At 38.0% G+C, this 25,153-nt stretch overlaps 1 protein-coding gene across 2 annotated transcripts; it reads right to left on the bottom strand.

The window, feature by feature from the left end:
- Positions 1 to 1,140: 1,140 nt before the first annotated feature.
- Positions 1,141 to 22,588, bottom strand: LOC124170772 (syntenin-1-like). Of its 2 annotated transcripts, XM_046549720.1 has the most exons (7): positions 22,510 to 22,588; positions 17,001 to 17,229; positions 16,763 to 16,924; positions 16,573 to 16,680; positions 9,129 to 9,364; positions 5,314 to 5,577; positions 1,141 to 2,024 (listed from the first exon to the last, which is right to left on the bottom strand). In XM_046549720.1, exons 2-7 carry the CDS (start codon positions 17,049 to 17,051, stop codon positions 1,970 to 1,972), a joined length of 876 nt encoding a protein of 291 aa, XP_046405676.1. In that variant the 5' UTR covers positions 17,052 to 17,229; positions 22,510 to 22,588; the 3' UTR covers positions 1,141 to 1,969. The 2 variants fall into 2 exon arrangements, with proteins under 2 accessions (XP_046405676.1, XP_046405677.1); XM_046549721.1 differs by lacking the exon at positions 22,510 to 22,588 and having other exon boundaries at positions 17,001 to 17,240.
- Between the last annotated feature and the right edge of the window lie 2,565 nt (positions 22,589 to 25,153).

Genomic DNA, 25,153 nt, shown 5'->3' with positions numbered 1-25,153 from the left:
GCTAGCGCGAGGTACTCGAGTGCCTAAGTCTCGGAGGGATTAAGTCTCGGAGAGATTAAGACCCAGAGGGATTGAGAACGTGCCCAATTATGGCACAATATCAGCATCAATATCTCTGGTTGTGGAACTAGGTCTCCCTCTTCTCCGATTTTTTAAATGCCTTATTACCCTCCCTGTTGCATTTCTCCCATTAGTGCACGGTACTTTATTTTTATTCATCCTTCACTGTTTCCGCTACTGTTAAGCCAACCGCCAACAAGCCGACTACTTTTCCCCTCTTGCCTGCTGACAGAGGCATCTCAAATCAAGATAGGACCATATCCTTCTCCATCCAAAGAAAAATGCATTCTGGCCATGTGCTCGTCAGTCCTTTAAGAGAAGCTTAAACTTCTTCAAAGTCAACTGCATTCAAATATATGGCCCATCAAATCTGCTCATTGACCGTCTTGTTTACCTTAAGAGAAAGCTTGCTACGGTCTGTAGTGATGTTTGAATGATTATGTTGAATGCATCTCTATTCTAGTAGCTATATTCCAATACATTTTTAAAAATTTTCCCAAAACTGAAGCCTCAAAATTAAGAGGGGGGACTATATTCGGAGAAATATGGTAACACAAAGAGAGCAAGAGGCCCTAATAAAGTAAGTCTGGGCAGAAAACCCTGATGAAAGACAACCTCTAGGAAGACCATAAGGATGGAAGGATAAGGTATTGATTGATATGGGGTGAATGGGAGTCTGTGAGAAGGATGCAGAAGATTAGAAGGTAAACAGTCGGCAAGGCTAAATATCATTTAAGGTAAAAATGGCCATGGGAGGAAGACTATATTTATTTTAATCCCTGAATAGCTTGTGCGTTTCTTTGTAAAGCACATGTATTTTATTACCCATTTGTATTTAATTTTGTGATGAAACTCATGGATGTTTTATCCTAAGGGCATTAATAAGTATTAATATTACTATAATTTTTATAATAAGCCACATAGGTGCAATATGGAATAGATTAATGCCTAGCAGGTTGGCTACCTGTGGTATCCTCTGGTTGGAGAAAGAACTTAGCTGACTTGAAAGGTAAGACATGAGGCATTATCTTGCCACCACAAAGAATGAGAATGAAGCAGATTTGAAGGCAAAAAAGGATACAACATATAACTTCTTTATTTCTCAACTTTTCTCCCACCAGTATTTTACAATTATAAGCTTTTACAAAGGCAACAAATTTAAGTCAAACTAGACTTTCAGTAAAGCAAATACCTATATTTTCATAAAAATGTACGTAGCATATTTTGAAGAAACAATACATTTAGTAAAAGACAAATTTACAAGACTTCTACTAGCAAAAACAGATCGTTTTTTGCAACTTTTCAAAGTAGCTCAGAATGGCATGAATAACTGCACTCAATGTCTGGCATAAGATACTTATATGTCATGATTTATGGCATCCATGTCCCCACTCATCTCTTTCGAATACTGCACACCATTGCAAAAATTGTATTCAAAATCACTCTTAAATACTTCCAAGTATATATGTACGTAGAAGACATATGCATGCTGAATTCCTTTCAGGATTCTACACCAAACTCTATGACAAACCTGAGTTATTGGAATGGTGTGCCAAAATTCGCATCCCTATCATGTCAAATCACAGTGAGGTTTTTAAAAATTTATGAATAAATTAAGTTTGAATTCCTGTAATACAAGAGAGAACATGAAATCTTGACCAAAAAACCTAAAATAATAGATCAAACAAAGTTTGATGGTCAACCCGAGAGAAACCTCAGAGATGCATAAAAATACACCCTCCAATTACAATACAGCACACTTCAAGTAAATATAAACTGACCAAAACATATGCATATCTAGCATATCAATGGCAAAAAAAATGGCAACTTAAAATATATATCACATAAATTCAATAAAAACATTTGTCTCAAGAGATATAAAAATATAAAATCAACTTCAACTTGGTGCTTAAATGGAAGGAATTGAGTGATCCATTGAGTTCTTCAAGAGACTGGAGGCCATCCTGAAAAGAAAATATGATTATTGGTAACATCATTTAGAGACCTACGTACTAGTGTCCAAAGCATTCATCAAATACAGTGGAATCCTGATGTAAGGATTTTCAGGGGGGACAAAATTTTAAAACACTAAATGAGGACCAGCCATTTTTTTCAGGGTTTGGGGTCTGTAGTGATTGGAATGGCTTTCTATTAATAAATAATATATTTTTAAGTCACCAAAAGGTGCCACACGGTGGAGGAGCCAAGAATGTCATTTGGGGGTCCAAAACCAGTGGGGTGTGGGGGAAAATTAAAAAATTGCAGAAAAGTTTCTCGGGTTTTCTGCAACTGATACGCCGGGAAAACCTAAGATCATACAATAAAAAAATTGTTAGAAAATAGAGATTTAAAGCGTATTTTAAAATTTTTGTAATTGAAGCAACTTCATTTTTCAAGGAAATTGTAAATATATGAACTTTCAACATTTTGTTTTCTTTAATGAAAAAGCAAAGTAATGGAGTTTTCATATTTGGGTGGGGGGGGGGGAATTCCAGACCCCACCTATCTCACTATGCCACTGGTGTCATAAGTGGCAAAAAATTCATTGATTAAATGTTCTCTTCTCACTTAGAAGGTTGGATAACACTTTTCAGGAAAGAGCTAAAAAAAATTGGGAAGTAAAAAAAGTAGAGCAATGAAAGGATTATATTTTAAGAAAATTTTAATAAAGCAATCCCTCGCAGAATATTATTATGATCTTGATTCCATTTTTACTCATTTTTCAGTGGTCCTGATGAATTAAAAAAACTTATTCCTTGAATAAGAGTGACATGTTGCTGACTGCATGAATATGTATTATTCCCCAAAAAATCCTTGTCATCGCATCATTATCGACAAGTGAAATAAAGAGCCAGTAGAAGATCCTTAATTTGTAAATCTACACTACAGAATATCTATTTAACGGAAGGTTATCTGGAATTTTGTCAACTTAATGTTTTGAGTTGCCTCAGCAAATGAGGGCCAAATGAGCCGTTAAAAATCCTCACATTTTGCACATATTGGATTCCAAGATCATTCAAAATAGGAGAATCTTTTTCGAGTATGCATACAAGCACAAGGTGATTGAACTCTATGGTAAAACCAGATTTGTTGTCATATATCCATGGCCTCATGCAGATCGAATGGAGTCAGGAGAAGTTCCTTAAACTGATTACCTCGACTCACCTTGTTTCCTGCCAGTTATTAATAAAACATGCTAGGACCCTGAGTAACAATTAGCTAGCTCTGCGAAATGAAAAGATTTAATCTTCAACAGAACTTGAGCTTATATGAAAAATTGTCACTGCCTGTGGAGTTTGGGAATTTTGTCAGAGTTATGATGTCGAAGTCAACCACCACAAATTTAAGGTCGTTGAATATTCATGGTGAATAGAATTGAGGAGTGGGCGTCGGATCAAGAAATGGAAAAATACGAGTATGTACCTTTATTTTTCAAACCGTAGCGCAATCGACAATAAAATAGAATTGGTGAATAAGTGGCCATTGGGATCGTAGTCACATCATATTTTTTATAATCCGGCTGATTCCAGTCATTGGGAATTTTTTTCTCATGGGACTAGATGTATATTTCACTGCTGTCCACGTGACAGGCTTCGAAATATTAAATACACTGATACACACGGCTTTAGCACCGGTTAGAGGCTCTCAACTGGTTCCGGCATTATTGAATTCCTTTCTCCCTCATGTTGGCATCCTTGATGGACCACGTGGGCCTAACACCTAGTACCATGAGCCTCGGTATAATTGCCATGAGAATTAAAGAACCTAGATAGCGTAGTGGTCCGCGCAGTGGCCTGGAAAGCCAAAGGTCCGTGGTTCAATTCCCAGTCCAGGGGAATTTTTTCTCATGGCAATTCTTGTATATTGCACAAATAATATTGGGCCTCCTCTTTTGAAGGGAAAATAGTGGACTAGATAAATATTGACCAAACCATTCACTTCCTGTAGAGATTAGAGATGAAAGCTGAAAGGGTGTGTAAGCCATCGATGACAGAAAACCATCATAGAAGCGGCCAAACATTCCCAGACCACCAAACATTCCCAGAAAACCATCATAGAAGCGGCCCTCGGAAAATAACGTGTCATCAGTCGTCACGTAATAGGGTGGTTTCCTATTATTTTTTTATTGCCTATATCGGAAGATTATTACTCCTGGAGTATGTATTTCACGCTTTTAGATTTTTAAATGACGATATCTATTTTTCGCGATTAAATGAAAAGTCAAAATTTTCAAGCGCGCGAAAACGCGACGGGTAAGGAAATCTCTCCGTGTGACGTTGTGAGGTGACCTTGATCGAGGCTCTGAGCGCTGATAGGACGCAGGATGCTAGAGGGTAGCTGAGTACCTTGCTGGCTGGTAGCGCTTGGCTTAAAAAAGGTTTATTAATACCTTATCAAATGAAGAAAACTTTCCGACCTTAGCCAATTTTAATAGGTGATTATTAAGACATGTTTCCCTGAGCTCTGCGCCTCATGCATGCATTGGTAATCTCAGACAATGTAAAACTCCTATCTTCTCCTATAGAAACTAGGTCCCTGTGACGTCACGTGGAGTGGCATCAAATGGGTGCCAATCTGACCCTTTTCAAATGAGGATAAAAATGGACCATGGCCATTCGTCTAAACCGGTATTTCTAAAACGAAATAATTTGTATATTATGAATACAGTAATGGTGGGTAACAAATCGCAATCAATGCCTTTCGGTTTCTTTGATGAAGGAAACTACCCTATTATCAAAGTCAAGTTCAAGAAGTGAAAGATAAGGACGTTACAGGTTATTAAGGGATGACTTAACTCCATTAGATCACATTTGAAACAAAAAGTGTTTGGATAAGTAGGGGAGTGAAACATCATGTGAAGACAAATAACACGGCTTGCAAGTTGAAGGTCCCAGTGCCACACTGATGAAGAAGCATTCCCGGGCAGATTCAATCAACTCTTGCTAAAATTTCATGGGAATTTTCTTGTTGCTGAGCAGAAATTCAAAGATTTTGATAATCAGTTGAATCAACCATAGTGAAAAAACATTAAATGGGGCAAAAATATCTTCTGCAGGAAAATGTTTTACGACCATAAATGCGGAAAAATGCAGATTGCGGAAACACTAAATAAGGATAATATTTACATCGCTCGCATAGGGAATGAATCGGGACCTCAAAAAATAAACACTAAATGTGGAAAAATATTCAATGCGAAAACCTTCATCTGCACATTATACACCAATTTTATTGAAAAATAAATTTAGCACTTACTTTTTGACCATGTGCTCGTAAATAAAAGATGGGCACACCGTAACTGTGACTACAGGTCCAGCAGCATCAATAACGTTTGTAATTTGTTTGTCTGGTACACCAACAACATTCTGTCCGTCTACTTCCAAAAGATGGTGGTCTGTGAGAAGCCCATTACGGGCAGCAGAAGAATCTTGAACTAATCCAATAATACGCCCTTCTTTGAAATGAAAACCTATCTTGCCCACACTGTCCTTGTGGAGTGTAACGGTCCTCTCAAAAGGTCTGAAATAAAAGGGCAGGAGTTTATACAATGCAATAATAACAAAGAGACCCAAATATGTAACCTCTATTACCATACATTGAGGCAAGAAAAACTTATCCATATAATATTAACACATTGACAAAACATGCATCATTCAACTTCATACCACTACTTCCCCACACTCACTGTTGTAAACTTAATTCCTTTCATAAATGGATAGGTTTGGTGTGTACGCAGATATCAGTTGCTCTGGCTCTAGTGAGTCTTTTATTCATAAGGGACTTAACTCTTGCGAGTTTTCTTTGCATACACAAGCATTAACTCAGAGAACAGGGAAAGCCACAATAAAGGCAGGCATTATCATCACGCATGTGTACCTACTGTGTGTACATAAATTATTGAGTGAACAATGAGAATAACCAATGAAAAAGTTTGAGGCCAATATAGTGTGTTATCCACGCATGAGACATAGATTTGGCTGGATGCAGATTTTGCAACACTAAATTCTGGGATTCCCATGAGGAGTTACTAATCCCTCATTGAGTGCCTCCTCAAGTGGCAGATAGGGGAATGCTTACCAGATATGGTAAGTTCCGAGGAAATAAAAAACTTTGGGTGGACCAAAACTATCACTATTGCTTTGTAGTGAGGTTCTGGATCACCTTAGGCTAGAGGACGGAAAAAAACCTGCTTTCGTCTCCCAGGTCAAGAAATGCCTTGCCGCATATTTTCGTCATTAGTAGCGAAAGGGTTAAACGAAAAAGTATAAAAATACTACCTTTTTCATTTTTTTTAAATTGATAGCAGAACATTCTAACTACCTACTGAGAAATTTTAAAGAAAATAAAAGGTGGCCTTTTTAGTAATAAATAGTCAAATAATTACTAATTTCTATTGTTTAAACAAGTCCTACTTGTTTATTATTACTTCAGATTACTTGAAAGTTATGTGAGGATGTACATATATGCATTTTTTCAAAATGAAACAATAACCACTGCTTGAGCCATGGTTTCTTAGTAATCAGCATTTCTGTGATTTTTCAGCTTTTATTCCCAGGCCTGACTCAGCAATGCTCAAAGAATAATAACTTTATACAGTACTCTCGTTATTATGAAGTTCACAGGACCAAAAAATGGGAGGTTCATAATAACGAAGTTTGTATGAACGTTTCTTTTAGGAATCGTTGAAAATAAAAGTATTAAATAAACGCTATAAAATTACATGCAAATATATATAAACAGGAAAATTTGTTTTAGTTTCTCAATAGAAGAATGCGGCATGATGCAATCGAGGATTGATATCTTCCCGAACACAGTAAGTCCTCGATATATGAACTAGATGCGTTCCAAGACCTTGTGCATAAGTTGATAAACCTACAGTCTGGTCGCTGAGTGTTGTTCAATGACAGGCAGTATGGTCTAGGTTGGAGTGGGGGGCAAGGTTGCCAGGTAAGAAAGGAAAACGACCATGTCACTTGTAAAGAAAAGGGTTCGGTGAAGAAACGAGCCGGAAGGGAGGACAAGCGTGAAGGACCCAGAGGAAGAATCACTTGTATTGGTAATTCGAAGAAAGGACTTGTTATGGTGGATCGGGCTTATTTCGGTGCTCCTTATGCATTTCACAATGTTGTATCACTAGGAAAGGGTGTGAGGTGCGTTTGGGGGACAGCAATTGCCTGCTAACCGTGCTGGCGCAGGGTTTTCTGCCCCTCCTATTGTGCTGACATTGGACAACTCTCGCCAGCCGGACTGTGTGCAAGGAATGGAGGAGTATGGTTATCCTGTAGAATGCAACACTGCATCACAATTGTGCGTTATGACATTGACGAACTCATCTAGTAGTTTGTCGCAGCCGGAGCTGAAAAAAATCATTCTCCGCAGTAAGGAAGAATGGGCGAAATGCTGAACAGTTCCTAAATTCACACGGGTTCAATGATACTTTGTTTAGATTGTGCCCAAAGTGCGAGTTCCTCTATGCCACACTGCGTAGCATCGGCCAAATTGAAAGGAGCCAAATTCGAAATTTGAAATTTTTGAATGCTCGTATCTCTGAAAGTTCGTTAATCGAATGTGAGTAGGAAGAGGACTAGCTGCACGTCCAATTTACGAGCGGTTACGAGTGGGTCATCATCACTTCACAGGAATGAAGCTTATTATATGATGTGGCGTGTCCACTGAAGAAAGATTGACGCTCTTCGGCACAGAACATGAGAAGAACTTAAACGTTAAATTATCAAAACTTAGTGTAGTGAATATCCACCTAAATGCCGTTGCTAATGCATGGAACTTTGTAATAAAGTTCATTTCGTAACCACTGGAACCGGGACTGGGGTTCATAATTTCGTAAAAATGAGTTTCGTTTTAACGTTTCTTTCACTATAGCTTGGATAGGCCTTGCAAATCGTTGGTCCCGACGAAAAGGCCTATCCAATCTATGGTGAAAGAAACATTATTACAAAATTACAAACCATATCTTGAATACCATAGTCATCTCCTTCTAGAGAGAGTAAATCAGTATACGAATTCCAGTTTGAATTACTAGAGGATAACATTAATATACATGCATATTCCTGCTTTAGTTTAAAAAATTATCTTAAGTTTAAGAAGCATATTTACAGTAAATGATCCATACAGATTAGATCTTGTCTCATCCTGTGTCAACCTTAAGAATATGTGAACATATTTTTATATTTTTGTGACAATAAACCAGGACTATTTGAGCTTTAATCACTTGATCAAGTTCTCCATCCTATTCCATTCCATCTGTAAAGCTATCACCGAAGCAATCTCTCAGGGTGATGGTACCAGAAATAGTTAAGGACCAAAAAAGTAATTGACCCTACATTCTCTCAATTACACAGTCATTTGCCCATCTTTTTTTTCCATAGCCTCTTCCATTCCTTTCCATATTTACAACTGTCATTCCATTAAAAGCTAAATGAGGCACAACAATAGCTGTTAGCAGCCGTGAGTTCCAATTGGCTTAACACATTAAATGCGGGACTGATTTTCAGTAAAGTCATCAAAATCAGCCATTAAAATAAGAAAGACAATAGAGGGAGGTTACGGCACCATAACCTCCGTTCAAATACTGCTTTTTACAAACGGCACAGATGGTTTAAAAGAAGGAAGCTTGTTGAAGGCCATACACACAATCGGAAGTGGATATTAGTCACGTGTGGAGGTGGAGAAAGGGCTCCCGGCCCGACCGGCAGAGCACGTCAATTGATGTAATCCGCACTTTGTGTGTTAAGGATGGTGCCAGCAATGGTTTTAGTGACGGAATAAGGATGTGCTGAGTGAAGGAAACGGGATGGGATTCACATCCCTAGAGCAATTCTGAAGAATGAGCTCGTGAAACAATCATTTTTCCACCATTACCGGACCGATCACTGGAGCTATCTCTCAAAGGGGACTACAAAAATTCTCATACAATTCAGGCTACAGCAAAGGAAAAGTTCTATAGTACCAAAGAAAATCACTTAGTATTATATTCCAAAAAATAAAAAAAGAATGAATGCTAAAAAACAGTAAAACTATACACAAACACCATGCAAGTTTTTAAGGCTTACCTGTCCCGAACCACAACTATTATGCCATTCACATCAGCTTTGCGAAATATGGAATGCACCTGATCCATTGAATAACCAGCAACATTATCTCCATTGATAGATAGAATCTGATCACCAAAGCGTAGTCCCACAATGGCAGCTGGACTTCCCTTTTCCACCAGACAAACAAACACTCCATTGCTGATTGCTTTGACTCTTAATCCCACTTTTCCATTGGCATCCTTGCAAAGAGTTATCTGTTAAAAAAAGGAGAATGTTGCCTTTAAAATTCCATGTTACACTATTAAGACCATAAAATTAAATGTTTTTGCCAACAACCTGTTTGTCTGTCCACTACATTTAAGTTTCCATATGGCTGCGCAGATGGCGACCGAAGTTGGTACACATGTGCATCTCACGCTCCCAAACCCCATAGTGCTACTTTTGGTTGTGCTCTTTGAGTTGTTTTCTCATTAAATTTGATATATTAAGTCATAAAACTTCTGCAATTGGGAATCCTGCCAGATAGGCACACGTCTGGACACACTCAAAAGAAATATAATAGGATACTACTCCCGCCAATTTATCTTCATGGTGCAAACCTTTGAATGCTGTTGAAGTGCTGGGGTATACGTTCACAGGAGTTTTTGGTCTACACATGTATGCACACATAACAATCAATGTTGTGGAGTGGGGTATAAGCTGATCCCATGCATTCTACATGGAAATCATTTTTTCAATTGTTTGCTGCTATTCAGTGTTTTCCACTCGCTGTCCAACTTAAATTTTTCTTCCTCCTCTCTGGGTACTATCCTTCCCAAGCAATGCTGGGTGGCCTGCTAGTCATGGATTAATAACTATGGCTGACCAGCTGTTATTGAAGTAGAAATCTAGTTTTAACTTACATCACCCCTGATATGGCTATAAATGTGGGAAATTTTCTTTCGCTCACTTCCATTTATTTAACCATTTAAGAGGTTAAATCACTGGAAACATGGAAGTGCATTTACAATAAGCGAAAAAGAAGTGATCCTCTATTAATTCAACTCAGTAAATAATATTTAGATGGGAAAAACGAAAAAGCAATGCAGTAATCATTAATATTGGCACCTTGTGAAAAGTAATGAGAAAAACAGCTTTAAAAAATCCTAGCCGACTACAACAAGGCAACTCAGTTGCCAGACAGCAGTAAACAACTTTGCTAGTAATATGGTAAGTCAATCTTTTGTTTACTTTTTTGCAACTCCAATTGCCAACTTGCTAGTTTTCAATTGGATATTAAGACTTTGGCAGACTTAAGACTCTCAAGACAACTTTGAAACATACTTTATCTAATCTCTCAATTAATCATCAAGTGGCTCTTACAAGGCCCATTTCCCCACATTTGAAATGACACTGTTTAAATACCTAAACGCTATTATGATGATAAAAAAATTGTCTCATGTTTATGCTTGCTGCAATTAAAATTAATGAAAAACATGATGCCATATGAACATCATGAAGACAACAAAATATACTGCCATGAAGTAGCTCCGAACTCTGACTCCCTGTATGGAAACCATAAATGCTACCACTACCCCACCTGACCCTCAGCTAAGATGTCTGGTATTTTGAAATTATATACGGCTTGTGAAAAGTACCGCATGAAAATTAATTCATTACAGCCAAACAGGTCCATTCAACAGAACCACTACTAGTTCAGAGATGTGTTCACCATTCCAAAGGCCATAAAAATACAGCATTGAAAAAGGCAGAGCAAGGTACGTGGTCTCCCTTGTTAGTAAAGACGGATATTTAAGTCTCAATGCTGAATAGGATCTAAGCCACCATCATAAAAATTCCAAAACTTTACTGAATTAATATTCATTTCCTATAACATTGTGTTTCACAAATTTAAGCCTTCCATCACAAGCCCAAAATTTACCCCAACATGAGAGAAATCTTCACTTATCTTTTAATTAAAACTAATCCTTACTAAATTATCACATCTTCTTCAATGGATTAAACCAAGGCCAGGGATTTAATTTTCAAAGGCAGGATGAACTCACTTTTTTCACTAGCTCAGGAAGGAAAGACATACAGTGGAACCCCGATCTATCGTTCCTGCATTGATCGTTTTCCTGCATTCATCATTCGCCGCTCCTGGTGCCAAATTAAGTTCCATAAAGACAATGTAATTTTTCCCCGCATCTATCGTTCCCGGAAGTATTGTTTTCCCGCATCGATCGTTTGAAGATCGCGGTCCCGTCGTATAATTTTCCCGCATCCATCGTTTGACGAAAATGAGACAAAGTGTTTACAACGTGTTATTTATGGCTAATAACAACAGACATATAGTTTGAATCTTTCCCAGGAGATTGAAATACGATAGGAAAAAGCTGAGTGCCGTGGGATAGTTACGTTAGCGTATTTCCCAAGATCCAGTATCCCCCTCCATTCATCACTCGTCTCCCCCCGTCTGAAGCTTTCCTCTTCTCGGAAATAAAAAAGTCCCAGCTCGAGCAGGGATCGTATTACGAAGACCTTAGCTTCGAAAGAAAATATCAAGTTACTCAAGGACAAAAGAAACCTTTTTCACGCCTCCCCCTTTCTTGACCGCTGACTTTTTTAACCGACTCGCTTCAAAGATCCCCACTTCTGGAGGTCAACTGCTGCATGAATGACCAATTACCCCAAAAGGTGTCTAAAAATTAATTTTGGCAATTGGTATTATACTTTTGTTAGATTGAGATATTAGTGATGCGCATGTAATTAAAAAAAGAATGATACCAAACACGACGTATTTCTAACGTTATTTAAGCATTTTAAGCAAGGCAATAGTTGAAATAATACGATGGTGATTTCTGGCGAATATGGATATCCTAGCAGCTGATAGTGAGCTTCACGGTAGTCGAGGCAGATTTTTTTTCGAAAACAGGGCGTCTGGTTACAATTTACGGATTATGCTACACGCCTCACTTGTCTGAGTTGCTAACGAAGCGATGTCTTCTCAGGATATTTGTTTTGTTTCTCCTTACTAGCAATCTGAATTCATCTACTCATATAGAGCTACGCTACTTATTGTTAGAAATGAGTGGGCAGTCATATGGTCATGCTTCACTCTCTGCAGTAAGCTCTGCTTACGCCGTACGCAATAGCATTAGTGCCGAACTTCACCTCGTACGAGTGGTTCCGTACTTTCCAGGGTAGGTTGACTTAAAACCAGCAAGTGTTTTCTGTGTGGGTTCAATAGAGTCTGGTTTCATTTTTATAAGTTTTATTCTTATTCGTCTTCGGACCATGGCCCTTCCAAAGACACAAGTGAGAACTTTAAAAGATGGACTGAAAATAATTGAAGATGAAGAAAAGAATCCAGGCTAGAAATGAGCGAATATTGCAGAATGCCTCAGTATGTCTGCTAGCACATGACGGCAGGGGTGGGGTAGAGCGAGATCCCTGGTGAAAACGAGAAATGGGATGAAGCAGAGGATCAGGTGGGCGTGCCGCTGACAATTAATGCCACATTACCTCAATCATATTAAAAATTTAATTGCTAGAAAGGAACATTGCAAATAATAAACTATTTTTGGCCTTCTTGATCCATCTCATATCCAATCAATGCGACGGCGAAATCAGTTGTTTGAGGCATAACACGCACATTTTTCTCGTAAATGCGTGTGCTTGAAATGGCATTTGATGGATAAGAATTTTTACAGTGAAATAGCAGTGAAAATTCCGAGTGGAGTGCAAACATTTTTTCGCAAGGCGGCGTGTTCCTTTAGTATATCTGAAAGAGATATAATTCAAATCAACAATATGACCTAAGTGTTTCGAATCTTATTTGAATCCATTAATGAATATCATAATTCGCAAAAATCAAGCGTTTCCTGGGACATAGGCAACCCGGACAAACATTCCCGCATCGATCGTTTTTTTCATTCATCCCCCTGAAAAACGGTAGATCGAGGTTCCACTGTAATAACCCTTTCAGTAGGGCCTTCAAATGTTAGCACACAATTAATAAAATACAAATTAGTTTTAAACTTAGGGCCTACTTTTGAGGCTTAGGTACTAATAAAACAACCTACTACAAGTACTCAGTACACTTTTGCCTTGCGTAGCACAATTTTGATATAGAGCAAATTCGTTCCTCGGGGAAACACCCCAACACCCCTCAGCCTAAGAGACCTTGAGACATTCTCTTGAATAAACATGAATTTGCCCTAAGTACACACAAAAATGCTCTCATTTTACATATATTAAAAGACTTTCTTTTGCTTGCCTCAAATCTTCTACTTTGTTTATATATTCGCTGAAATCCATTGCTGTGCAATGGCCAAAAGCATTACTCATCATGCGATCTGGACAGCTGACCTACAGAAGTAATTTATCTCATCTCCATTACAGAATAACATAAGCTAATTTATATCATTAATTAGGTTTGGAACACGTGAAAATGTGTTTTTTGAAAGCATTGTGGTATGAGACGTAATTTTTGCCATCATAGGTTATCGGGCTAGTTGACTTCCACATATAAGGTCCACCCTAAAGCCTCCAAGGTCATCGGTATTCACAGGAGAGAAATGGAGCGGTGGGTGAGTTGCCTATGAATAGCATCAGCACGTAAAAGGGTCAGAGAGTCTCAAACACATTGGCTTCTTTCCCTCCCAGCAGTCGTAGGCCCCCAGCATCTCAGGAATACAGTGGGGCAGTTGTTCAAAAGGTAATCTTGATAGAGCCAAATGGAGTTACAATCAAGCGAACAATGGCAAAAAAATAGGAATGCAGATAGAAAAATAAAACTGTTATCAAGAAAAACCATAAACCTGGAAGAGAAATTGAAAGTGTTCAATTGCTTTGAAATTGGAGAGGGTGAAAGCCATATAGAACATAAGTTTAAACTCCCGACATCTTATTCTGAATAAAGACGAAGTTAAAAATGTAAGTGACACATCAGGTAAAACGTCAGTGACACCAGCTGCACCAACTTCAGCCAAGTGGTCAACACTTATGTGAAGTTTCTTGCTGGAAAAAAACGGAAAAATTTCTATTCACCTAGATTTATAATAAATGGTCAAATGATTTCCTTTATCTCAGGCAGTTATTTGTGAAAAAGCTGTGGCTTTATTTAAATCTGTAAAAGAAGACTAGTGTGACAACTGCTACGAGACTTTTAGTGAAAGCTCAAGTTGTTTCCAAAATTTTAAACAGCGAGCAGGTATTTTCAGTGGGGCGATAACAGTTGAACCTGCAAGTGCTTTTAGCGCAGTTGCTGCAACATTTTCTGATGAAATTCAAGCTGTGATTGAAAGTGGCTACTTTCTCCCTCAACTTGTTTTTAATCTTGACGGGACGACATTGTTGTGGAAAAGAATCCAATCTCTTTCATACATTTTCAGGAAAGAAAAACCTGGGTCAGATTTCAAGGCATTTAAAGACCGTTGCTCGTAGCTTCTAATGCCTCGGGAGACTTCAAATTAAAGCCAGTTATGATTTATCATTCACAAACTCCATGAGCAATGAAATGATATTAAAAGTAGCACTTTCCTGTCCATTGGATGAGCAACAAAAGGGCCTTGGTGACACAATAATTATTTTTAGACTGGTTTGAAATTTGTCAACTGCCCGCAATGCATTACTAACCCCCGAGAGAGCATGCATTTTTCCTAGATATTAGCCCACCTGCCTGTAAGGAGGGAGTTTCAAATGCACATAAGAATTTTTTCTAATGGGAAGAAACATCTTTGAATGCGTGCCTACTATCATTAAAGATATGTTAAACTATAAATGTTTACATAAATACTACTAAGGCTATTAATAGGAATGGTTTACAGGAAATTCTATACCCAACACTTATGCTACCAGGAACGCATCCCAATCTTCCCAATGTTAAAAAGCTCTCATATAACACAAATTCAATTAGCGCAAAGGCCCCAAGGAACGCATCCCTTGCGCTAAGTGAGGCATGGGTGATGAAGAATCTGAGCTTTTCCCGGTGAATAGCGTGGATGAAAGCTTCCCGAAACCCGAGAAGCTTTCATCCAAGGCATGGGTGTATTGTCTTTTTTTATATAAGAATAAGCCTAAATCACTACTTTTGAGTTTAGAAAATCCCAAATTTCCAAAATCTCCAAAACCTTAGATGGGGGAGAGGGGGGGGGGGGAGGAATTCCCCAGACCTTCCTTCCGTTTGTCACCCCTTGCACAGTGGATGGCTAGAAATATCACCTGTCACTTATAGAGTGTGTAAACAAAAACATATAGCATACAGGTAACAAGAAAGAGTGAAGGAAATCCTCGGATATATTCACATAATACAAGAAATGGACAGACTCAAGAAATTTAAGTAAACGTCTGGACAAAGTCATTTTTGTCACTTAAATTAAAGCTCCCTGCGTGATTTTAAAGTCTCTAATTACACGAACCCTGCCGGCATGGAACTGACTAGACACTGATGCTACATTGCGCATGCTTGAGGGGTTAATTTCAATGTGGTACATCAGATTTCTTACTTGGGTAGAGAGAAATCTTCAAAAGCAATCAAGGAGGTATGTTACTGTCACAAGAAAATGTGTTTTTACCTGCAAAGCTTTTCATAAGCAAACACTATAAATTATAATCCCTAACTGCCAATGAGTATTCCATATATTTTGGCAGGATTTAACAAGCACACCTAATAAAATTCCAACTGTCGCCTTTCCCTGAGAACATTGAGAACCGTTACCCTTTGTCACCACCTACCCTTGACAGAATTAAAATTTCAAATTGACTGCATGTTGTACTGGATAAAAGGGTAATGTGTGCCCCAGAAAAAACATTATTTGACAGTGGGCAAGTCCAGAATGGGTTCCAGGTAAAAAAGAGAATCTTGCTTTGTGAATGACTAGTAGGCAAAACTGTACTATGTTTTCATTGAATATCTAACTTGATTTTTTGGAAAACGTTTTTTCATAGTGCAATTTATTGACTTCATACACGACATGTGATTGAGACATATGGATGAACTTTACATTATTTAAAAGACAGCAAGATGTTGTCTTCCTGTGTCATTAATGAATTCACAATACACCTTTAAAATTGTTTGGATTGCATTATCGATAGCTAATGAACATTTGTGACACTTGAATATGAGAATACCTATTCCCACTCAAAATACCATTAAAATGGGTTTCACTTAAATTAACCGACACAAGCAGCCAATTAATTCCCATTTAATGCAGAATTTAATCCTCACGCCGTCATTTACTAAACTATTACATAATACAATGAATCATTTCTGTTAGAGTGTAGGGCCCATTATCCAATAAGAGATAATGAGCGATAAATACAAAGAACGGAATCCAAACCAAACAAAAGGGCAAAAATGTAAATGCATACATGTAAAGTATACGGTTGTATTTAACATGCTTTTTGCAAAAAAAAAACTCTTTTGACGTGTCGGTAACTGAGTCACCAATCGAAGAACTCGAAAACCAAGTATATTTACCTCGCGTATTCCATGTGAAACTTGTGCACGAATGAGACCTTGGGATTGCCCAGATATGGGTGCTATCATATTGGAAACCGTATGCCCACCAGACACAACAGGAGCGTGCTGTAATAGAGATGGAAGACTTTGATGTAACACAAATATTGTGACACAACGTTAAACAGGATGATATGAACTAAAATCTTACCGATTGAGGAACGGCGACTGCATTATTCTGGCCATTCCATTCACTAGGCAATTCTAAACCCATGAATTCGTTCAATGCAGGATAGAGAGCAACACTGTTAGTCGCCTCCAACGCTAGCTGGGGCACTTGAGAATTACCTTGACTGCCATGATTGACCTGTGCCTAATTGAAAAAGGAGATGGTAAGATTAAACACGTCAATTCCGCTTGATCTAATATTTACTAGACTCAATTCTAACCTTGTACATCTGATCGACTTTCATATCTTCCAACGACGGATATAGCGACATTTTGCTTTTTAGAGTTTGACACGATCAGGAGGACAACAGCTCAAAATTGAACGCAATTTCTACACCGTCGAAACCTTAAAGACTAACAACACAAGTGCTCACTGCCGCGAATTTTCCACAACTATCTCTCACTACTCCTTCGAACTGTCAACCACTTCCCAACATCACATATGAAGGTCTCTTGCAAGGCCGTGAAAGAAGTATAGGCCGCCGGCTTACCTAATGTTGTGGATAAGACACCGCGTGAAGACCTGGGGCGCTAGTGAAAATTCATCAAGTTCAGCATCCTATTCGATATCCTTCATGCTATTACCAACATAATCCTTTTAGTGTGAATTACTTTTCATTGGCAAAATAAAGAGCAGTGCAGCGGAAGAAACATATTTTAATATTGTGTAATGTTATCTGCGGATACATATGAACGATATTTTATACGGATTAATGCATATTGTGCAAAAGTAACCTACTCCACTGTACTATGCGAACATTGTGCAGTTGCTTTACCTGCCTATGTTTTTGTTGACAGAAACATTCGTTTTGCTCGAGGTATTACCAATATTACTCAGTTATCTCGTTATCTGGACAATTAAAACATGAAAATAAGTGGAAATAATTATGGATGTTCGATATTTGAGTAAGGAAGGATGTGCCCTTGAATTGAATTTCTATCATGTTGAGGTGTGAATGTTGGATAAAGATCAACTCAATGAAATAGGTAAGAACTCTAATTACATTCTATGAATATGACCTCTTCGAATGGGAACCTATCTTATTTTTTTTCTTCACAGTGAAATTTATGCTATAATTCATCAGTCGCGTATAGCATGAGACATTGGCTTTGTATGCTGGACATGGTTAAGTGAATATTGGCAAGATCTGTTGTAAAATGCCCTTGGATTTCTATCATGTTGGGGTGTGATTTTTGGATAAATTTCAACGCAATGGAATAGGTAATGATCTTTGAAATTTAATTTTACGATTACATCCCCTTTGATCTGAACTGGAGTCTTTCTCTAGTAGAACTTTTTTTCTTCGCTGTGTAGTCAATGGTTTCATTCATTATCCTCTTCTATCGTGAGACATTGGATTTGTATGATTGAGGTTCTGAACTGTTGGGTGCCCTTTACTGTTGAAAAATCGTAATTTTAATATTGTTCAAAAGTGGTACACCCATAGCTGGTTCTGATACTAAATATCTACCAAATTTTAAAATTGATATAAGTTTCTTTATGGAATAAGAATTCTTATGTTTGGAAAAACTGGCTCATACATTAATGGTGTTGTTTCAGCTATACTTGTGGTAGTCCTAATGGAGCTAGAGAGCTGGTTGCCTAATGGAGGCCATGTTGCAGGTTATTTTATGCTAATTCCAGTTTTACAGATCACATTAAATGATCTAGTCTGAGTAAGGTTACAGTAATGAACTGAATTTTACAGTCAGAGTGGAACATGTTAAATTTAAATTTACTTCAAGGGAGTCTTGCAAAGTTTTAGGTGTAACAGTTTCTCAAGGGCAATATTCAGAATTATGTACGTATGTTTCAATCAATTGGTGATCAGTTGAAATGCTATTTTACACTGCATTGCTTGTTATTACTTAAGTTATTTTCTATGCCACATTTTGCTTGGCATTGTCACTCATTCATTTTATGATTTGTTGAGTTGAATATTCACAAGTGGGGTGTGGCCACTCAGTCCAGCTAATAATTAAGCTAATAAATGAATCACTCAACAGATTTGATCATCATCATGACATAATGTAATAGCTTAGCCATGTGGTACTTAATTTTATCTTCAATAAAAATGTAAGGAAAAAGTCTCACCAACAGAGAAACAAGATAGTCGTTCATTATCTGGTTGTAGATTAAGTCTTGTGAAGTACGGACTCCGAAAGCCTCAGATAGGCCCTTAGTCATGTGCATCTATTTTATCATCAGAGGTTCTATTGCATTATGTCTCAAACTCCTAAGTTATGACTTAATTTAGATGTTCCACCTGTCAAAAGAATATTCTTTAAATGTCGAGAGTCATCAAATTTGAAACATCTCACTCTCCAAATTTTCAAGTTCCCCCACTTTAGGTGTTTCTGAATAGGCACTTGTCCATTTTATTTATGTCAACTCAAGCTGATTTTTTAATTCGGTTGACATTTTTTTTCATTTGAACCTTGACTTCCAGCCTGAAGAAGCAGACTGGAATGCCTGCTATACATGCCATCTTCAGATGGATAAATACAGCAGAGAACTTGAAAGAATGTTGCATAACCCTTCTGCAAAACTTTCTATCTAATACTTGTATCTCACTGGAAATAGTGTACAAAATGTTGGTATATGACACCTTTCCCATCTCTGCAGCTCAATTAAGACAGCACAAAGAGTGATGAAAAATATTTGTTCTCCCTTTTTTGTCAGTTTATGAAAATATTACTTAGCCATATTTCTGTAACTGCTTCAGATAAAAAATTGAAAATTTGGTAATTATTGCTCCAGCACTTGCAATCATCGTAACAAATTTCCACAAAATCTAAAATGGTGAGGTAAACACTTTATTTTGCATTGATATGGAATGGCTCGTGTTGAACTTGATGGAATTGACTATGTACTTTGATATTCATATCTATGGCCATCTCTCTTTTACCAGGTAACATATTGTCATTTATCTTTTTTTTTACCTTGACAGTATCTGAATTGATGTCATTCATCACCCAAGTACAATGTGAAACCTTAGATCAGGATAATGGAGCAGTTAAACTGATGAATGGGATTGAATATTGAAAAATTCCATTGGATTTCTAACATTCCAAGGCATGGAGCTTAGAGGTATGTAATCAACTTGATGGGATTGCTAATGTACTTTCGCATTCATCTTTATGAGTACCTGCTTTTTATTGGGTGACATATTTTTATATATTTTTTGTTTGCTCTGACAGTATCTTGAAACTGAAGTTGCTGAAGTGGTTCAACCTGCAGATTTCTCCTGCGGCAATGGACATGGAAATGAAGCTTTGCTCTTAACCAAATTAATAACCTTAATAGGAAAATATGCAAAAGTAAAATTTTTGACATTGCCATGGTGTACATCTAAGGTATTCCTTATCTTTGCCTACAGGCCATCTTATTGTCAGTGTTTTTATATCAATGGTGTAGCTGTATGTATTTGGAATTACAATGATGCGTAACCAATTGGGATCATGACCACTTAATTGTGCCATTAGATTTTTAAGAAATCTTTGTATTTCATTTACATTTTTATTTATTATGTTATGCAGTGCCATACAAAGTGTTTTTGGGGTAAAAAAGCATTTAAGGGTGCGATTCATAGAGACACTAAAATTCCTCACTTTACAAAGTCTCTTTTTACGGTAAAGTGAGAATTTAGCTAAAGTTCACTTCAAAGGCATCCCCAGGATCTCACTTTATAAAGTGGAACTGTAGCTGCTTAAGTCTCGATCAGGCATTGAAATTTTGAGTGTTGGCAATGAACGCTTCATAAAGGTTAACAAAAAGTTGACTCAGGATATGAATTGCTAAGTTGTTTACAGGTTTTTGGGGACTAGGTTTCCATGTTGTATTGTGCAAAGATTTTATTAAGCTACATTTTCTCGTTCTCTCATTTTGTGTGCAGATGTAAATTAATACTGCGTTGTCCGAAGCTTTTCCCCACTAACTTTTTTGTATGATAATGACTGAGTTAGGTGAATAAAAGCTCACTTTTAATTAGCTTCCTGCATTGGAAATGCACTTCGATGTTTTCAGCAAAGTAAAGATACAAATGCTGATATATTCACATCATTTTATGATAATCTTGCCTGTTTAACTGCACACGGTTGTTTGGACTACATGTTAGTCGAAGTTTGATGGTATAAGTTCATTGAAGGTGGGTGAAATAGTGAAATTCTCTCACGTTAACTTGAAACTGTAGTAATCAATTTGAAGATTTTCCAATCAGTGGTTGTCTCAGGTGGACGCATATTTTGAAGTAGGTATTGGTGTTTATTGAATTTTTTTGTTCTTACCAGTATTTTAATTCTTGGGATGTTGATGTATGCGGCTGTATGTATATACATCCTCGATAAAATATTGCTTAGCTGCAGATAATATGACTATGAAGGAAAGTATGTTTTACTTATTTATTGCTGCCTTTCATGGCAAGATACTATTTCATCATTGTAAACATTCAAATGACTAATCGAAAAACGAAACAAAAACTCTCTAGTTTCAAAATGACAGAAACAAGAAAATGTTAACATAATATGGAGGCATGTGGAAAGAGTACATAAAGCAATTATGGAATGAAAACGCTTAAAATACAATGAAACGTTTAGAAAATAGCATTTGGTTTGCCAAACGATATGAAAATCAAGTCTGCTTAAGAGGACCATTGGCTCCAATATAAACAGAAATTTGCTATCATTTCTAGGGGGGAAATTCTAGAATATATACACATGCATAACCTAAGAACATAATTAGCTTGTTTTAAAAATCAACACAAATTATGCCAACCTATTCAACCACTTACTGTGCTGTAATTATCACATAATCGTAAAAATGTCCTAGGTAGTATAACAACTAATAGAGTTCAACTGCAGAAGTAATGGGTCATCTCCAGCAATACTGACTCGATATATTTTCCGGAAAGAGAGACACATTACGTGTCTGGTTATTTCTTGAAATATGCCTGTCTTCTGCTGAGTCTCACCAAAGAATTAATTCCTATTAATTTCCGTAACCCAAATATCTTCATATTTCAACTTCAAAAGCAGCCATATTTATTCATCCGTAAAGAACACTTTACCCTAAGTGAGCTCCGGTTGGGCACTTTACGGTAAAGTGACAATTCTGCCATTTTTCTTCTAAAGTGGTGTTTATGAAACAGAGAAAGCAGACTTTAGCCTGGCTAAAGTAGACTTTAGCCCAGCTAATGTATACTTTAGCTTAAAGTGCCGTCTACGAATAGCACCCTTAGGGATTCATTTCATTATTAATGTTGAGGTGCAGTTCTCAAACTTTTCTGTTGCACATTTGATTGTTACTTCACATTTGTGGATATAATCCCATCTTTTTGTATAATTGTTTTGCATCATTTTATTGTTCTGTGTCAAAGGCTACTGCAGTGTGATCACAATGTAATATGCAAGAAATCTTAATAAATGTGCTTTGTATTACTCAATTATTTTTTTTTTAGTGTTTTCACCCTAGCGAACCGTAATGGATATCAACTATGACAACGGGTCATTGGCCCGAGTTGTTAATAAATAGTAATATTGGTAATCCTTAGGAAAGGGGGGCGGGGAAAAAGGCTATTCAATTTGAATTTAGCGCTCTAGCATAGCCGAAGTTACTTTTTTGGCCGCTGCAAAAGTAGGATGGCGCTACAGTAGGCGGCCAAAACTTGCTACGTCATTTTTAACACGTACATACACATCTTTCTAGAGTATATAATCTTTGGTCTCTTGCACCCCTTGCACCCGTGATCATTAGTCACACCGCAAGAAGGACACTGATTGGTTCCCGACATTCCAGATTCGGGATGCCAGTGGTACCAACAATACCAGTTTCACACATTTGTATTCAATTTTTCCAAACATTCAGAAAAGTCAGCCTTATGTAAAAAAAAATTCATGTAAAAACAATTGAATTCAATATTTAAGAATTCTTCTGTATCGATTTATAAAATCCATCTCTCACGAATCTGCGGCTCAGATCGGTTCTCTAGGCATTGGGCGGAGTGGAAGGGAGAGAAACCTGAGTCTTGCCAAAGTACTTCAACCATGCATCGGAAAAATGCATATAATGAGAATGTTTAACCAACCAAAGCTACGTAATTAACTCAGGTGCAGTCCTCAAAATCCCGTAGTAGCTGTGGGATCCTCGCTCCCCCCCCCCCCCCCAACCCGTGGAATCTGCCCCCTCCTTAAGAATGGAGTGACGTTTTTCTAGATTGTAATTCACCCGGGTTCTACCTCTCACTAGGGACCTGGCTCATAGCCCAGAAAAGCTAGGATTTTTTGAAGGCCATCTGCTCCCTCTCAAGGTATCTTAACTGAATATGCCACCCCATCCATGGGCGCCCGCAGGAGGGGGGCAGGGTGGTAGTTTGCTTTCCGGCACTTCCGGGGGTCCCAATGAAATCATTACGAAGCGTTCTTGATGTCTCTGAAGGTGGGCTAGGCTAAATTTATTATTTTCATTTCTATTATTGTCCCTCCCCTACCGCAATTTTAGGGATTTTGACAAAGTTTGGCGATAGGTCAATACGATCGGCAGATTCCGAGGGGTTGGCAACGCCATCGGAGTGTGAGAGAGAAACATTTCTCATCGCAATGGCTTATCTCGTCTTCGGAAAGAAAATTTTCAAGCACAGCGAATTCCGAATACGTTAAGCCATCAGTTGAAGAGAGCATCACACACACATTGAGTGCACACCCGTGCATCGTGAAAAATTTTGGCTCTCTAATGCAAGCCTCTTTTCCAAGCAGTCGCATGTATAACGGTATTGCATACCGCCAAGGAAACGCAGAAAGTCCGGAACCCCCTACTAAAAAATAAACGACTATATTCCGCCCCTGCTACCGATGATAATTTTTCCTATCAATGCGAAACACTCTCTCAGCCACCAAATGTCATTGTGCAGCACTGCACAGACTAGGGTGAGTATAGTATTAGGACGGAAATGGGAAACTCCGGGGTAAAGGGGTGGACATATAATTGCCTCTGGCATTCATCTTTTGATGACTCTACCTGGTCCTTCACTAAATTTGGCTGTGAAATTGCAGATAATGTGCTAAATGCACTGGAAAGCCATGAGGGGAGGGTGTACTTATGGAAGGAAACCTGTGAAGGCAGACAAACCTCTCCATCACGAGAATAGGGTAGTTTCCTTCATCAAAGAAACCGAAAGGCATTGATTGCGATTTGTTACCCACAATTACTGTATTCATAATATACAAATTATTTCGTTTTAGAAATACCGGTTTAGATGAATGGCAATGGTCCATTTTTATCCTCATTTGAAAAGGGCCAGATTGGCGCCCATGCGATGCCACTCCACATGACGTCACAGGGACCTAGTTTCTATAGGAGAAAATAGGAGTTATACATCGTCTGAGATTACCAATGCATGCATGAGGCGCAGAGCTCAGGGAAACATGTCTTAATAATCACCTATTAAAACTGGCTAAGGTCGGAAAGTTTTCTTCATTTGATAAGGTATTAATAAACCTTTTTTAAGCCAAGCGCTACCAGCCAGCAAGGTACTCAGCTACCCTCTAGCATCCTGCGTCCTATCAGCGCTCAGAGCCTCGATCAAGGTCACCTCACAAGGCGGGAGGGGGAACCAGAAATACGTCACACGGAGAGATTTCCTTACCCGTAGCGTTTTCGCGCGCTTGAAAATTTTCACTTTTCATTTAATCGCAAAAAATAGATATCGTCATTTAAAAATCTAAAAGCGTGAAATACGTACTCCAGGAGTAATAATCTTCCGATATAGGCAATAAAAAAATAATATGAAACCACCCTATTGGATTCAGTGGTGGATACTTATGCGGGGCGCAGGCAGTGCGTGCCCCCCCTTCCTGGTAGCCTAGCTGGTGGCCACTATCCTATCCATCTTTCCAAATTTGTTGTGAGGCACTTGGTCTGGATGTTCCCTGCAGTTAGCCAATTATTTTCCTCAGTTATTATTTGTGAGATTTTAGAATGTGGTTTGCCATTCATTGGCTTCAGAGAGAGTATAGAGACTACACTATTGGTTGGATAAAGATATGTCCCTGGGCATTCTCCACACGGAGAATTCCGCCGAGAATTGGCCCTTGCAATATTTTCACTGAGTTTTATTTTGACACTACTCATTTCGTTGCTACAAACAACATACCTACCTAATCAAGTTTTGATAACACTTGATAATGTTGTTTGTATCAACGAAACGTGTAGTGTCAAAATAAAACTCAATGGAAATATTGCAATGTCCAATTTTACTTATGTACATATACATATTAAGAACTTCCACCACATCGTGTCTAACATCATACAAGATACATGTGACAAAAGCGTCCTCTGGTAGGTTCAGACAATTGCAGATTAAGTGAGGGGGGAAGGATA

Source organism: Ischnura elegans, chromosome X (assembly GCF_921293095.1).
Source record: "Ischnura elegans chromosome X, ioIscEleg1.1, whole genome shotgun sequence".
NCBI classification, from domain to species: domain Eukaryota; kingdom Metazoa; phylum Arthropoda; class Insecta; order Odonata; family Coenagrionidae; genus Ischnura; species Ischnura elegans.
Note: the sequence above shows the minus strand (reverse complement) of the source record. Positions and strands in the feature narration are given on the sequence as shown.